This window comes from Opisthocomus hoazin, chromosome 12 (genome assembly GCF_030867145.1).
Source record: "Opisthocomus hoazin isolate bOpiHoa1 chromosome 12, bOpiHoa1.hap1, whole genome shotgun sequence".
NCBI classification, from domain to species: domain Eukaryota; kingdom Metazoa; phylum Chordata; class Aves; order Opisthocomiformes; family Opisthocomidae; genus Opisthocomus; species Opisthocomus hoazin.
In genome coordinates, this window is record NC_134425.1 from 7,911,734 (window position 1) to 7,927,382 (window position 15,649).

Sequence of the window (15,649 nt, forward strand, 5' to 3'; positions counted from 1 at the left end):
AGGAATTTGTTTCAGGTTTATGACATGCAGCATCTTGACATTCCAATTACATTTGTGTTGTGAGTTTAAGCTTCCTAGGAACAATGCAAAGCAGGGCTACACAGGAAAACTTTTGCCACCTCTGGAGATCACGGACTGACATTATAAGATAGTTGTAAATTACAGAATCTCTATCCATTCAGAAGACAAGATGTTAAGGAGCAACGGGTGGTACTTACTAATAGGCACTGAATACCCCAGCCATGCCTCTGTAGGCAGGAAATCATAGTCATGAAAACAGAAGGCAAAAATTGGTTGAAGTTAACTTTATTCCAAAATATGTGTAATTTACAGGACTAAATAAATGCTTCATTTGTGAACAAAACGTTTCAATACTTGTGAATAACGTACTAGTAGCTTTGTGTAACACTTCAGTTTCCAAGAGGGAAATATGAAACAGTATTTTGGCACAAGGTTTTCTCTGCATGCATTAATGTACTAAAAAGTTTCACAATTACTAGGATGACATTCCTTCTTTGGGATTGTCACTTGTAAAATAGGCCTAAGAAATGAATGCTTGCTTTTCTCTGCTCATTGCAAGTTTACTGGCTTAAACAGCAAGAATTAAGCATGGACATCCTTTGAAAACTAGATTTGTCCACTAGATCAAAATCCTACCAGTGATGAAAAATATTTTAAGGACATTTCTCAGCCTTACTGAGATTGACTCACACATGCTTTGGGAAAGACTCACCCATGAGATTTATTACTCATCCATTCCAAATAATTACATGCCTAAATTAGATCATAATCAGGTTCAGCTGAATTCTGTAAGCTGAAAAAAAATATGGCTATCTGTCATATCTAGCTTTATCATACATGCACTTGCAAATATCTGTAGAGAGAAGTACTGTCAATCTAGCTCTGCATGCGAGTGCCTGAAGCACGCATGTAAAGCATCAGTTGTTGTGAAATGGAGGTTGCACAGTTCACAGCATCACAAGTCTTCTGTTATATGCTAGTTATGTTGAAAATACTACTGTAAAGCCAGTATATGAAAAAGAATCGGAAGTAAAGGACTTCTGTTATTCAACTACAGATCAGCAGCTCCTTCAGGAGTTTCCACTGTTTCAGGCTGTCCGATGACATATTCAGTGAAGTGGAAGAGTCACGTGCACGCATACAAACACACCTTCAACCGGACTGCAAGGCAATGCAGAGTTGAACAATATATTTCCTTGATTCTGTTCATTGCATAGCAATGGCATTTTAAACAAGAACATTCAGTCATGCTCTAAGCAGCAAATCCTTCTAGCACACATTTATATTCACATCAACGGTTAAAAAAACCCAACGGAAGAAACAGAAGATGCACGTTTGCACCATGCATTAAAGCTTGCTACCATGAAACAACCGTATCCTCCCAGTGTTCATATAAAGTTATTAATGGAAGTCTGTTTATAGTAGGCTGATTCCATTAGGAACACACGCATAGCAGCACCTTCAACCAGACACGAATGAAAACGCTTGCAAGACCCAGAAAGTTAACAGCATTTTGGTGTGAATGTATTTGGAACAGTAAATTGTACATGAAGATCAAGTTTAAAAAAACAACGCATCAGAAACAGATTAAAGCAAAGGAAGCTGTACAACCTTAATGATAAAGGCAAGTACATTTGGTTCACCTCTGAGTTGTCATTTCAGTAACAGATACCCTTTTGCAAGTTAAGCACCTTATGCTGATTCAGTCTGCATTGTATTAGTCCTATTGACCTGCCCTATCTGTGAAAGGCTATTAAAACCCCGACACCCTACGATCTCAGTCCTGCCAACACTTCCATCTCTGCCCAGCCTCCCAAAAAATCAATTCAGATCTGACTGAGCACACGAGTGTGTGTTGGCAGGATAAGGATTTAAAACAGTGGAAGGCAGTCACCCTTCTTTGTTCTGTGGCCTCTACACAATCCAGGTACATATGGCTAACAGGGAAATGCAGCCTCCTGTTTTCAACAGCGAAGATGACTGCGTGTGTGCCTTCCACTAAAAGTTTCTAAGGAGTGCTAGTTACATTAAGTTACAGACACTGACTGAATTGTTCAAAACCAGACAAGGTCTCACACGGCTTGTTTTACAGCTGTTTAACTTACAACTGCAAGTGTTTTTTTTCTTCAGGATTTCATATCATTTGGAAGTGAAAATTCTCTAGACACACGCAGCTTTTCATTGCTAAGAATACATAGCCTTAGTAAACTCTGACTTTACCAATTTCTTTAGGCTGACATGAAGAGCTGGGTGGAGGACTCCTCCCTACCTAAAACAGAAAGCAGTATTTACAAGCTTGTTAGTGAAAGTAGATGCAAATAAAGCCAAAAGTAGAAGAAACATACACCTACTGTCATACAAACTTTCAGCATTGTGACAAACAAACATGGAAGGCAACAAGTCAGACCTCTCATTTTTCACCTGTTCTGTGCTTATGTTCTCACAGAATGCGTGTCCCAAATTTGCTGTTTCATTTGATTTTTTAATATATACTACAGAAAACTCAAGTGAAACTACAAAACTACTAATTCCATTTTAGAGTAGCATTACACAGGCATCCAGATAAAGATCCAGCAACCACAGCATACCAGAATTAGGCAGGAAATGCAAAGAGTAAGTACAAGTAACATTAGTATTACTTCCAGATAAAAAATTTTGCTAAGAGGCTATGGAGAATCTGGAGTTACTTTTTGTGTAGCCGTTGAAGTGGCAGTAGAGGATACAAGAGAGTAAGCAAAGTGGTCAGTCACTGCTGACCAATACAACAGAGACAGTGCCTTGAAAATCAGAGACACACTGCAGAAAAAGGGAGACAAATATCATTTTAGTACTACCAAAAAATAGTTGTGATTGAAGTTTATTTTTAAAACAAAGGCTAAAATAGAAAATTAGCCATTTTAAATAACTTGTTAAAATTTGAAGAATTCATAATATTCAGCAACAGTATTTCAGATCAGGTTTCATTAGGTTTACTGCGGGATTCAGCAACCTATGAAGTCTGGTTGCAGTCTTCACATTTTCACAAAAATAAATTTAAATCCAAACTGAGCAACATGTGCCAGCAACACAGGATCCAAACCTGTTTCTGACTTTTATGAATAATTTATGGAGAACCAGATTTGTGAAGAAAGAAGGTAATTTTGGTCAGAATCAGCCACTTCCCTAAAACAATGCAGACGTAATTTAATAATTTCTTAGTACTGCACTTTCAATGAATAATTTCATGTCGTAGTACTGTGTTCACCTAATTAAAGTTCAAACTATTTTAAACCTATAGGATAAGGGACGGGAATGGTATTTGCATGTTCTAATAAAACACACAAAGCTCATAAATACTTTTAATTACAGAATACAATAAATAACGATTGCATTGTAAGACTGTGTCCACACAGATGTTAGTTTTTTTCTACTAGTCACTGATGTTAAGAGCTTTGGCTTACACCATAAGAACATGGCAATTCTCATTCTGATTCGTAAATTAGTTTCAAAGTTCTTTAAATGCTAGCTGGTTTCTCAAGTGGCTGCAATTCAAAGCCTTCTGTAATTCTGCTCCTCATCACCTACAATACCTTCTCCTGCAGAAAAAAGACCAACACTCTAAATTCAGAGGTAATTAACAGTTTCTCACTTCTGCCTTCTACAGCTGTGGAAAATGCAGTCTTCCCCAACCAGATTCATAGTAACTGCTTCTCTTTCATGCATCAGTACAGACAACTTGCATATGGAAAACACAGAAGCCTATGTATGAAGAACTGTTCCCTGGTATTCCAAGCCAGGGAGAAGAAAGGAGAAGGAAAAACACTGTAAAACCTGAAGATGCAGCATCACTAGAAAAATACTGCAATAGAATAAATTAACCTAATTTTGTCATTATCTTATTTCCCAATTTCAAAGTAGGCAGTTAAGTATGAATCAGTCATACCTTTGGAGGAAACAGAATTACAAGTGATGCCTTCTTTTTTTCAATATATCCCACCTTTAAGATCAGAACTCTAGGCATTGTGAAACCTGGGGGGACTTTCCCCAAAGCAGAATTACTGTACTGCTGGGGGGACCTGCAAGATTCCTTTCTGCAGTTTCTTCAGTCAAGGACTGGAAGTGTCTGAATTCGCACCTAGAAATGTTGAAAAATTAAACGGGCAACACAGCTGTGGTTTCAGGAGTTTTTCAGGAGCAAAATATGAGTTTCAGGGTTAATCTAAAGAGATTATTTCCAGTACAAGTAGAGACACTTCACATATTAGCGTGTTAACTATTGCAATTTAAAGAAAACAAGCTAGCTGCAATGGATGAGTAACTTAGCTCCCACATCCTTGAGTTGAGGATATGAAGCACAAAGCACAGTGAGTCTTCAAAAACTAAAGGCTTGGACAAACACTTACTGATCAGCTGCCTAGTAAATACACTCCCAATACCTCTCCTGTCACAACAGAGAAGTAAAGTCTGTGACGGGCCCAGCAACTTGACATGAAGAGGTTTCTCTTTTCAGTTAAGGTAACAGAAACTAAAACCTGCCCGGGACAAAACCAGAGACCTACATTTTGCCAGTGTTATAATTAAGAGACAAAAATTAGTTAAGGCCAAATTCCAACATACATTCACAACTAGCTGATTTTTTTTTCACGCAAATGAAAAATACTGCAAACAATAGTATGAGGCATAAGATGAACATTAAAAAAATTCCAAGAGGTCACACGTTTCTTCTCTGAAAAATGTTTGTTTGAATTTGACTATGCTGAGAAAAACTGTCTAAAAGCTGCAGATCAATGTGCAATAGCAAGATACAGCTGATCTGAAAGGGCTTCTGCGAGCTGATCTCCCAGCTCTGTTGTACAGATTCCAAGTGTTTTTGCAAGCTGGAAGTCCAAAACCAGAAGTCTAGGTAAGTATTTTAGAAAATTTAATTTCCCATTTCTAAAGGTATGTGCTAAGGTAACAGAGGTATAAACAACTGTAACATTTTGCAACTTCTATCTTAACAAAGCTAGGAGAATTTTTGCAAAAACAAATTATTCCAGTCTTTGAGGCACACACATTGTAACATTTGCGTCTTACAGACAGAAATAATTTAAGCAAATCCCTCCTAAAAATCTTAGTCCTGTTTATTACACTAGCTAGAAGGATGACATACTAATTTTCCCTATAATTATGTATTCCAAGTTCTTTTCCTACCCTTCAAAGGGCATCAGTGCCACTTGGGGGGGGGGGGGGAGGAGGGGAAAGTACTGCTTTCTACATATTTTTAATAATTTTTTACATATTTTTAATAATAAATATATTCAACCATCCAAAAGTATATGTGTGTCTAGTGTGTTGGACAGGTATTTGGAAAATACCAGATTATGCAAGAGAAAGAGCTGTGAAGGCATAAAGTAAAAGAAGACAATACAGCTTATTATGTTCATGCTGGATTTAAAATACAAGCTACTAAAAAAAGTAAACAGAAGTAGCTTACACTAATAGAACCCTCCCCCGTAAGTTCAGGGAAGCATCTGAATGGGACAGGTCAGGGTTTTGGTCCAGCACACTGGAACCCTATATGTAAGCCAGGAATAGATAAATATAGAACAACTTTAAAAGTTCTTCCGTTTAAATGAAGGTGGTATCAGCTTTGTAAAGAAGTTTGAGGAAAAAACATAGGCACCGCGTAAGTTTTTTTTAAGGTTCAAATGTACATAACCATGTTACAACCCCCCCTGCCCCCCATTTATACACACATAGCTTATGTGAAGTTACATGTTCAGTAGAGTACCTTCAGCATGAAAAGTCTCTTCGGCCAACTGCTCACGATAACTACATTCAATGATGCAAAGTGTGTAATTTGGTCAAGCCATCTCTCCCACCCCAATAACTTAATTTCAAACCACAGGAAACAGTTACATTACATAGTACTCAATGGCTGGGCTTGTCAGAGCTCTGAAACAAGGAGCACAGCTCTTCACAGGTCTGTGTTTCTACTGAACTGAACTGGGACTCCATTGTATTCCAGGCTAAGTCAGCCAGAAGAAAGTCATCCATTGCTGTCTGTGTCTCATTGCTGGTAAGGAACAAACTCCCTAGATTCTCAAAGCAGCTATCCATAGTCTGTGTTTCAGCGCTACTGAGCTGGACTTTGCTTTCAATATTCTGAGTAGGTATAGTTTTAGTAGCCGGATATACTTCTGTCTGGGTTTCTGTATCAGACGAGTCAGTACTCATGGAGAAACTAGACTGCTTCAGAATGCTTCCTAAAGGCAGGTGGGTATTACTGTCCAAAAAGAAATTCAGGTCTGTCTGTGTCTGTGTATCAAACATCTCCAAACCTAAGAAGTTAGAATTTCCTCGGCAGCTATACGATTGAGTGGCACTATCTGAAAATAAGAAATCAGTCTGAGTTTCAATGTCCAGTGACTCCAAAACTGGCTCGGAGTTTAGGGTGCCAAGCTCACTCTCTTCAGTCTGAGTTTGGATATTGGATGCTGAAAAGAACTCTTCAATGTCAAAGTCTATTCCTGTGCTCTGTGATGGACCAGACGGCAGATGTGTGTCAGCATTAGAACTTGTCTCGGACAAAAGGCCACGATTATCCAGTGTCTGGCCAGATATGTTTCCTGAAAAGATGTTTTCCAGATCACTTAGTAGGTCCATTGTCTGGGTTTGATTATCCATCGTATTTTGCGATGGAAGTATATTAGTCTGTGTATTGAAGCTGATAAGAGATTCAGACTTCACCGTATCTTGATTCAGGCTCTTGCAACTGCTCCTTTGCAGCAAGGTTTGATCTATATTTGCAGGCATTAAATTGTTTTCTGGAAGTTCAATGTGAGTAGAAACATCATATGATGAATGAACATTGTCAAAGATGTCGCTGCACATTACAGCCTGGTCCATTTGCACTCTTCCATCAATAGAGTCCTGCGTCCTACTGGTTTGAGTCTCCCTAGAAACGCCACACGTTGGAAAACAAACCTGACTAAAAGCATCAGTCTGAGCCGCTATGGATGAAGTCAGTTTGGAAGCAGGCAGCAGCGTCTGTGTTTGTACACTGATGGGTAACGAAACCTGTGAACTGAACGACAGATCTGTCTGAGAGCAAGAGGATACAGAAGAACTGGGAGTCCAGGCTGCAGCTGGTACAAAGTTCTGTGAAATATAAGATAAGTCAGTCTGTATATTTATTGAAGAAATTTTATTCTTGTGACAAACATTCGCCAGCTCTTGCCCTGGGTTATTCAATGTAACCTTATCCAAGTCAACTTGTACACCAGTACTTACGGGTTCATTATCACCAGAATTTGTCACTTTTGAAACAGGCATACTATCTTTAAACACAAGTGTTTCTGCCTCCAGTGCTGGAATCAGAATTCCTATAGACTGAGGCAATAAATGAACAGTACTTACAACTGAGCCTTGATTATCAACAGCCACTACAGCAGGTTTGACAGAAGAGTCTGTTGCAGATACATATACAGGCACGTGAGCAAGCTGCATCACTGGGAGTTTAACCAAAGCCACCTTGGGCTTTGGTAAAAGCATCTTCGGTGTACATTTTGGCTGCATTTGGTTCGTGAAGTTAGAACTGCGGGAGCCTTCAAGAGAGGGCACTAGTTTCACTTCAGAGGACTCCAATTCCTGAGCGCCAGGATTATTATTATGTGTACTGACGAATGCTTCATTTGCTTTCTCTGCCAGCTGCTGATTATGTATGGAGGATTCCATTTTCCTTTTCTTACTAGGAGGATCCCTGTGAACATGAGATCAATAATTTATATTCCTTTCAAGCACAAAATATCTGCCTCCCATTCTTTTGAGTCACTGCATTGAAAACATAAACGGAAGTCACACATGAGGTTGGATATGAGAAGACAACTAATCCCAATTAAAATAAAAGACTCCACAAACTTCAGTTTTGTAAAATTTCATTCCTCACTCTCCCATTTAAAAAAGAAAAGAAGGTTATGTTTTTTATGTAGACCTATTTCTAAATGGAGGTCTAAATTTAGATGGTTTCTCCCCCCTTGTACATTAAGCACGCTGATTTGAAGACATTTAATTTGTTACTTTGATGCTAACTCAGATTGAGCACTGAAGGGACAGCGTTCTTAAAATTAGTGTACAGGTAAAGATCTCTCATGGAAACTGAAGACACAATTCGCACTCCTTCACATAAAACTTAATTATGCAGCAGTTGAATCTTCAAGACAGACAGGCTAGGCCTCAGGAAACAGACTACCCTTTATAAAATGTATGTACACCTTAAGACAACTATAAATCTAAACATGCATGCGCAGGCATTAAAAAAAAAAAAAAAGAATCCACTAATACTTGCAAAGACAACTAGACTATAAAACAAAATAAACTGAACTGCATTCCACACCAGTTACCAGCTGTAAACATTTTCAGCTCATCTCTGCTCTCACAGAACTGTAAAAGCAGATGCAAGAAGAACCACTAGGACTTATGCCATGCAGTGCAGAGTCATCAGCAACTATCACACTAACAGTACTTTTGTTTTATATGTGGGGAAATTTGATCTTATTGATTAGACAACCATTACTGCCTTCAACAAAACAGGAACTACTAAAAGCAACAGAACAAAGAAACTGCAAACTGCTTTACAGCAAAACCAGTGTGAGCCTATTTCCAATTTAATCAACAGAAAGGAGACAAAAAGCAGCACATGGGAGACACAGGACTCGGGGATGAGTGTAAGTATCATTACTTAACTGCTTCACTTTTACCTGTGTTCTGCAGGAATTTCATGGCCAGTTCTGTAAATATGAGACAGTAATGCTGTTCTGCTGGCATAAGGGCACCCACAAGTACACTGGAAAGTCTTGCCACAGACCTCTATATGCCGTTTCAAATACCATTCCGTACCATAGGAGTTACTACACTTATCACATTTGTGCTTCTTTTCAGCATGCATTTTCATAAAGTGCTAGAACACACAATGAAAAGTAAACATCAGCCTTCAGCTAAGATAAAAAAATAAAGTCATGTCTAGGGAAGACAATATTTGCATTTTTTTAGTTGTTAAATAGCACTGAAGAGTAGAATTCATTTGTATTTTGAAAAGTCCCACTAGGAATAAGTTACAAGCTTAAAGAAATCAACAGAAAGAATTTAAAGTTTGCAAATCTGCTTGTGCTATCTGCATCTTAAAACACAGATAAACATTTCTGTGGCCTAATACTATTGGAGGTTTCCTTTGGTCATTGACAAATCTACAGCTTAATCTTGCCAAAGAGCATAGTAAGTGCATATCGCAACATGTGCACGCTCCTGCAGATCTGCAACTGAGCAGTCAGTCAAGTCAAACAGCTCAACTTCACAGCAGAGTTTTTCCTTTTCATTTACAGCACCAAGCTCTGGCCACGCATCTCCTATGGTCTCCCCAGGTTACCACAAGTAACCAAAAGCAGAAGAGTGCTTTTTTTACTCACTCCTGCAGAAACAAGCCTTACATGTTTTCTTAAACAGGTAACTAGTAAACAAATACATGTTGATACTAAAGCTGGGAAAAACTCTTAATTTTTGACCACTTAAGCAGTTTAAAAGCATCAGCCACATTTTAAGCCTTTATTGGTTGCTACTGTGATTTACCCCCCACCCCTCTGATCTTTCTCCATCTTTTTAATTTGCGGAGAGAGGCTGTCTTCTATTTTAGCAGAACATACTGGCATCTGCCTGACCAAAAGATTCACGTCCTCTAATATCAACATGCAAACATGCAAATTCCTTAACCATATACCCATGTGGATTCTGCATATAATTCTCCAACTTCTGGATAAATGCTGAGAGGTTTGCTCTTATCTGAACGCAAAGGTGTGCACTCTCTGCAGTAGAGACAGTCAGGACCAAATCAGTATGAAAATAATACTTTAGCAAATAGGAATACCTGTTTTACAAGAGAAAATTGGGAAAATGGTCTGTTTGGTCCTCTAGGGCAGCCTTCAATAGGACAGCAGTAGAATTTCTGTGAAGTTTTCAAACCCTTCCTTACTGGTGCATTAAGTTTTCCACCCTGAAAAAGAACCAATTGAGAAGTTGACGATTCTATGGGTTTGCATCTTGAAGACAACACTCAGAACACACATAACTTTGGCTCACGGTTTACACACCTCAATGAGCTGAAGGCACTTTCCTAAGTGATTTACAAGTTCAGATGGAGATTTTCACCTACGTGGATGCTATTCTGCAAATACACCATCATCAAAATCACCACATGAAATGACAAGCTCTACATAGCAGTGGTACTGTACTATTTACCAAGATACTTGCTGCCCTAAGCAAATTATAATATTCTTTTGTGTTACTTGGGCCAAAAAGCTTTCCCTACACATACTACACTGCCAATTCAATGAGGCTTTACTTGTTAGTAGCACAGTCTACTCAAAGCTCCACTAAAATGAGTCACATACTGTGTAACACAACACTTCCCTGATGTTGGAATTCTGTTGGCAATATTTCCAGTTTACTTGTCATAAAATGAAGAATGCCAAGTACACTCTGCCACTTAATTCAGATCACAAACCAAATCTCACTTCAGTCTATAAAACTAACAACTGGTGCACTAATTGTGAACCTCCACGGATTAAGTGACTGGTATACCTGCCTCACTGACCATCACATACACACAGTAGAAGAACACAACATAACTTGCTCAGAGGACCTAAAAAATACGTATTAAAATGACACACTAGTGGGATTGTCCAGACTGTTCAGCCACATAGCACCTATTCCCACTGAGGACACAGCCATGGAAACCAGACAAGACGTATCCCTTCAGACACAGCCTATCTGAGAGAGTCTCAGGGGAAACCTCAGACATCTGTGTCTAAGCAAAAAATTAAAAGCGAACTATTAAAAACCTGATGATTAGAGTAGCTGCGAGTCTCCTTACACCCTGAGGCTGAGCAGGAGGCCAACCAAGTCCCCAGAGCCAGTTACAGTAGTGCATGATGGCATCCCCAAGATGATTATTCAGGGCAGAATTACTGGAGCATGCCCTGTTTGAGGCCTGCACCCGATTTTCCTTAGCACGACCACGGTGACAGTAAGCACAGCAAGTGGCGAAATGTTGATTTTATACCAGTCACTCCCTAACTACGTTCTTCGGGCAGATCTCCAGATGCTTCGTGTTTACGCAAGTTAGACCAAACACAAAGAATCCACAAAGCGCAACAGTCATCCCATGTGAAGCAAACAGAAAGTGCGTACCACAGCTGCCAGAACACAAAAGGGTTCACTGCTCACACCCTCACTTCTTGCCTAGCCATGGTCGGTCACAACCCAACCACTCTGTGTTCCGAGCTACTCGGGCCTTGCTTCTGAAGTGTTCATTTCGTCTGCGCTTCAGGAATACCATAAAGCAGATCAGTGGGACAACTCAATGATCCTGTTTTTCCTCAAATCATCTCTCAATCTAAGACACTCTGTGTAAAACGTAATCCCTTTAAGCCACATTTCAGTTGTATTTCCACACACTCAACACTGCTACTTGCCGACAGCGCTGCAAGTTCATTTTTGTTAATGAAATACCATACTCAAAGAAGCAAAGTTTAGAGCCTCTCAACCAAAATGACCAGCTGCCATTTCATCAAGAAAACCTAGAATAATTCTCTAAAAAGGGAGTTTTCATGTAATGTTTTAACCTTCTCAGCATCTTTACGTACAGCAGTTTTCCCCATGGACAAACCATTCACTGTTTTCTCTCTGCTGAATAACTACTGTGATTATTTTTGCATCTCCGAGAGCCATTACCCAAAACAGGAACATGACTCAAAGAAATCTAGTTGTTCCAGCCCCGCTACTCCCAATTGCACTTTTTAACCCTGAGTCTACCCAGAAACACTTTGACCAGACGCCAGTCTCAAAGTCTTCAGGAGAAAAAAAGATCTGCCTTTATATTTGGTGTCTCCCGTTGCAGATGAAATCAACGTGCTCAGTAAGCGGCAACTAGAGTTACTTATTCCTAAGTAAGAAGTTACTCAAAGCGTGTTATATTTAATGTCACAGCCCAACAAATGACAGGGCAATATAGGAAATACATTCAGGTACCTAACAGGTAAACCACAGCCAGGTAGTTTAAAACTACATAAACACTAAGGCATAGAATAACACCAAGTGTTTAAAAGCCACATAACCATGAGTAAGATGCCTTTGAACGGCTGGAACATAGACTTCCGAGAAACAGATCACAACAAATTTGTTGTAACAAGTTGACAGATACTCTACACATATAAGTAACCCTACCCATACAATAATCTGACCATCTTCACAGTCCTCCTGGCTCTAAATGGCTCATCTTACATCTTCTCATACACCCGCCTAGCCAGTCATCTTTCAGACACTCTCACAAGTCCTTTCCTTGTATGTCTGATTCCACTTCCCACATTTCTACAACAGTCACCCACCACAATTATTGGTTAGATATTTGTTCAATTAACTTCTCACAATGCAGGCGCTTGTGCTGTCAGGAATACTGCCATTCCGACAGGGCTTGTGGCAACAACACGGAAAATGGAGAGCAGCAATCCTTGCTACTGATTTAGTCCAGGTGAACTTAGTGACATCTTGCTTTCCTGCAACAGAAACACTTACTCCAACTGATTAATCTAAAACAGTAAGTTACAGTAGACTGCAGCCAACTATTTAAAACAGGTTTTTTTGGCAGCAGAAGATCATGTATTTCTTTACTAAATAGCACAGAGAGAAGTGCATTTATTCTTCTTATAAAAACTATTGTGGCAGTGTAATATTTGCATTTGGGTAAGCTACCCTTTCCAGTCCACCACCAACTACAGCCTCCCTGCTATCACAGGAATCCACAGAATCCTCTCCTTCATGTGAACTCCTCCAGCTTCAATTTTAAACTACACAGAAGTCTCCCCCTTCCCTCCATATAAAAATGCAGACAAAAGACCAAAGAATTAAAACAAGTTTCAAGCCTAATGTACTAAGTGCCAGTTGATACCCACTGTTCTCATTTTTTATTGGCTTAGTTAAGGAGACAGAAAACAAACATTTATATATCAACACTTCATCATATTTTCTTTTGTTAGGCCAAACAAGCCAAATTCTTCTACTTTCCCTTTGTCAGACACACTTGGCATTAATCATCCTTAGCAGCCCTTTTCTACACCTCCTCTGGCTTCATTTTAGCTTATTTGAATCAGATTCCTACCCTACAGCAGTGACAGAGAACATCTTTCCAATGTATTTTAGGATGACCCTCCTCATAGCAACATTACCATAAATGCTCATACCCGTATAACAAAAAAGCTTTTGTAAGTGTTTCCCATCTTCGTTATTTCTGTTACAGACCAGGTCGGATCAAATTTTTTGTTATCAGTTCACAGGACTATAACCTTGTACTACTGCACTTGACTCTGTTTTCACAGGGTAATCTTGCTTGCCTACGTAAATGCCCTTCCTCGGCAGTGACAATACCGCATATTTTTTGATATAAAAACATTCCACCAGTGCTACTTTTATTAATGAAAATTAACCCAGTCAGCCTCCCTTCTCTTCAGCACTACTACCTTCTCTTCTTCCCCAACAGCTTCTTACTGTTTCATTTGCTGAGTTGCGTCTTTGCTAATTTCTCACGTTTCACTAACAAATGCAATCTACGAACTTCTTTTTGCCGGGGGAATTCGCTCTCTTAAAAGGAAACACTTAACACTACAGCATTAGTCCCAGTCCATCTCCTTCTGGAGAAACAGAGTAACACACACCTAGATTTGTATCTTTTTACCTTTGTATCTTTATCCTTTCATTCACGATGCATTCTCAAGCTGCGCATAATACTGAAGATTTTTTATCTAAGACATAGTACAGAAAAATTAGCTTCCCTTAAGCCTCAGCAACATTTTACTCTCAATTACAAAGCCCTTGGAATAAGTCAGATGTTCCTGAAAATCTGCATCCATCCGTGTTTCAGGATTTATCCAAGCTATCACAAGACTTAGTAACTAGGTGTATGAAATCTGTTATAATTCTACAAGGCACCAACAGTTAGCAGGTATCCAGGCCACTGGGGAGAAAGCAGCGTTTCCTCCCCCATCCTACCCCGAACACGGGTGGTACAGCCGCCCAGCCGCAGTCCTCGCTGGCTGCTGCGCTCGGAGCGCAGCGACTGTCTGCTGAACCTGAGCAAACGTTTCCAATCCTGTTTCACCCCCACTCACACGCACGTGTGAGCTACCACACCTAACACACGCACAAGCTGTTAGCGCTTATTAGGAGACAAAATTAAACAATCAGAGATAGATCACAAGTGTGCTTGAGACCATTTCCTTCTGTTCATCACCAACGACCACCCGTAACACACGCTTGGTTCTGCCATGAGCCGTTTCACAAAACAAACGCATTTATTGTTCGCCCGCTGGAGCTGCACTTCCAGCATGCAGCTGTAAATCCCGCGCTCCAGGTTTTCCAGGAACAGGATTTGTCCTCGCATACTGGGCGTGCTGGTTTGGGAGAACAAGGCTTCCTTTCCGACAGGCCCACCCTCGGACACACGCTTGCTGAACGGCGGCTCTCCCCCCCCCCCCCGCCGCTGCGTTTTCTCAGGAGTACTACGGTAACGCGGGCTTGTTTCCAAAATGGCACCCATCCAGGCGTTTTTTGGCTCTCGGGCGTTTTTAAAAACCAAACAGAAACCCCAGCAGAACAGCACGGGGCGTCTGGACCTGCCAAGGGCCGGCAGCGCAGTGTCGGCACGGCCCCTCGCACCCCCGCAGGGCTGCGGCGCTGCTGCGGGCGGATGAGCAACAGGCAAACGGAGAACAGACCCCGAGTCCCGCCCGCCTCGGGCCCAACGCCGGCTCACCGGTTACCCTCCGCAGGACCCGCCAGGCTGGGCCCCTGCGGGGGAGCCTTACGCAGCCGACAACGAGCAACGCTCCGCTGCTCCCCCCGGAATGACCCCCCGCGCGGTCCCTACCATACGCCGCACAGCCCAGCGCCGCGGGACGCCCCGGGCCTCCCCCCCCCCCCCCCCGGGCCTCGCCTTCCCGCCGAGCGGCCGCGGGGCCCCTCACCCGCCGCAGCCGGCCGGGGCCCGGGGAGAGGCCCAGGCGCCGGGGCCCGGCGGGCGAGGCCCCCGCGGCGGCCCGGGGTGCTCCCGCCCGCAGCGGCAACGGGAGCCGCGACGCGGGGCTGCGCGGGAGGGAGGCGGCCGGCCGGGCCGGCGGCGGTACCTGGACCGGGTGGGCCTTGCTCAGGTGCATGTCGAGGGCCGGGCTGTTGGGCAGGACCTTGCCGCAGCCGGGCACGGTGCAGAGGATGTTGGTCCTCACTTGGGACAGCTCTGTCACCGAGGGCCGCACCAGCTCGCCGGCGGGCGGCAGGTCCCCCACCGGCACGGGCGGCGGCGCCGGGGGCCGCCCCAACCCGCCGCCACGCCGCCCGGCCGCCGCCGCCATGTTGCTGTCAGCTGCTCGGCCCCCCGCTTCCGGGAGCGGCCGCCAATCGTCAGCGCCGTGCTGAATATTCAGCGGGGGCGTGGCCAGCGCCCGGCAGCGGCCCCGGCTCTGCGCCCCGGACGGCCTGGGGAGAGCAAGCGAGGGGACGGGGCTGACTGGGAACGGGGTCGAGGAGGCCGGGGACGGGTTCAGGATCGTAACACTGCACCAAGTAT

At 42.3% G+C, this 15,649-nt stretch overlaps 1 protein-coding gene across 3 annotated transcripts; it reads right to left on the bottom strand.

The window, feature by feature from the left end:
- Positions 1-290: 290 nt before the first annotated feature.
- ATMIN (ATM interactor) lies at positions 291-15,417 on the bottom strand. 3 transcript variants are annotated; one of them, XM_075433566.1, is made up of 4 exons: positions 15,210-15,417; positions 9,902-10,027; positions 8,742-8,941; positions 291-7,744 (listed from the first exon to the last, which is right to left on the bottom strand). In XM_075433566.1, exons 1-4 carry the CDS (start codon positions 15,237-15,239, stop codon positions 5,914-5,916), a joined length of 2,187 nt encoding a protein of 728 aa, XP_075289681.1. In that variant the 5' UTR covers positions 15,240-15,417; the 3' UTR covers positions 291-5,913. The 3 variants fall into 3 exon arrangements, with proteins under 3 accessions (XP_075289681.1, XP_075289682.1, XP_075289683.1); XM_075433567.1 differs by lacking the exons at positions 8,742-8,941; positions 9,902-10,027 and having other exon boundaries at positions 15,210-15,272; XM_075433568.1 differs by lacking the exons at positions 8,742-8,941; positions 15,210-15,417 and having other exon boundaries at positions 9,902-9,963.
- Positions 15,418-15,649: the final 232 nt, after the last annotated feature.

Bases quoted from the DNA above. Each gene is read 5' to 3' on its own strand.
- ATMIN (XM_075433566.1), bottom strand. From the start codon at position 15,239: ATGCACCTGAGCAAGGCCCACCCGGTCCAG. The intron at 10,028-15,209 runs GTACCGCCGCCG...GTTCTTTTTCAG, and splicing joins GCAAGGCCCACCCGGTCCAG to GGTGGAAAACTTAATGCACC. The intron at 7,745-8,741 runs GTAAAAGTGAAG...TCATGTTCACAG, and splicing joins GAAATTCCTGCAGAACACAG to GGATCCTCCTAGTAAGAAAA.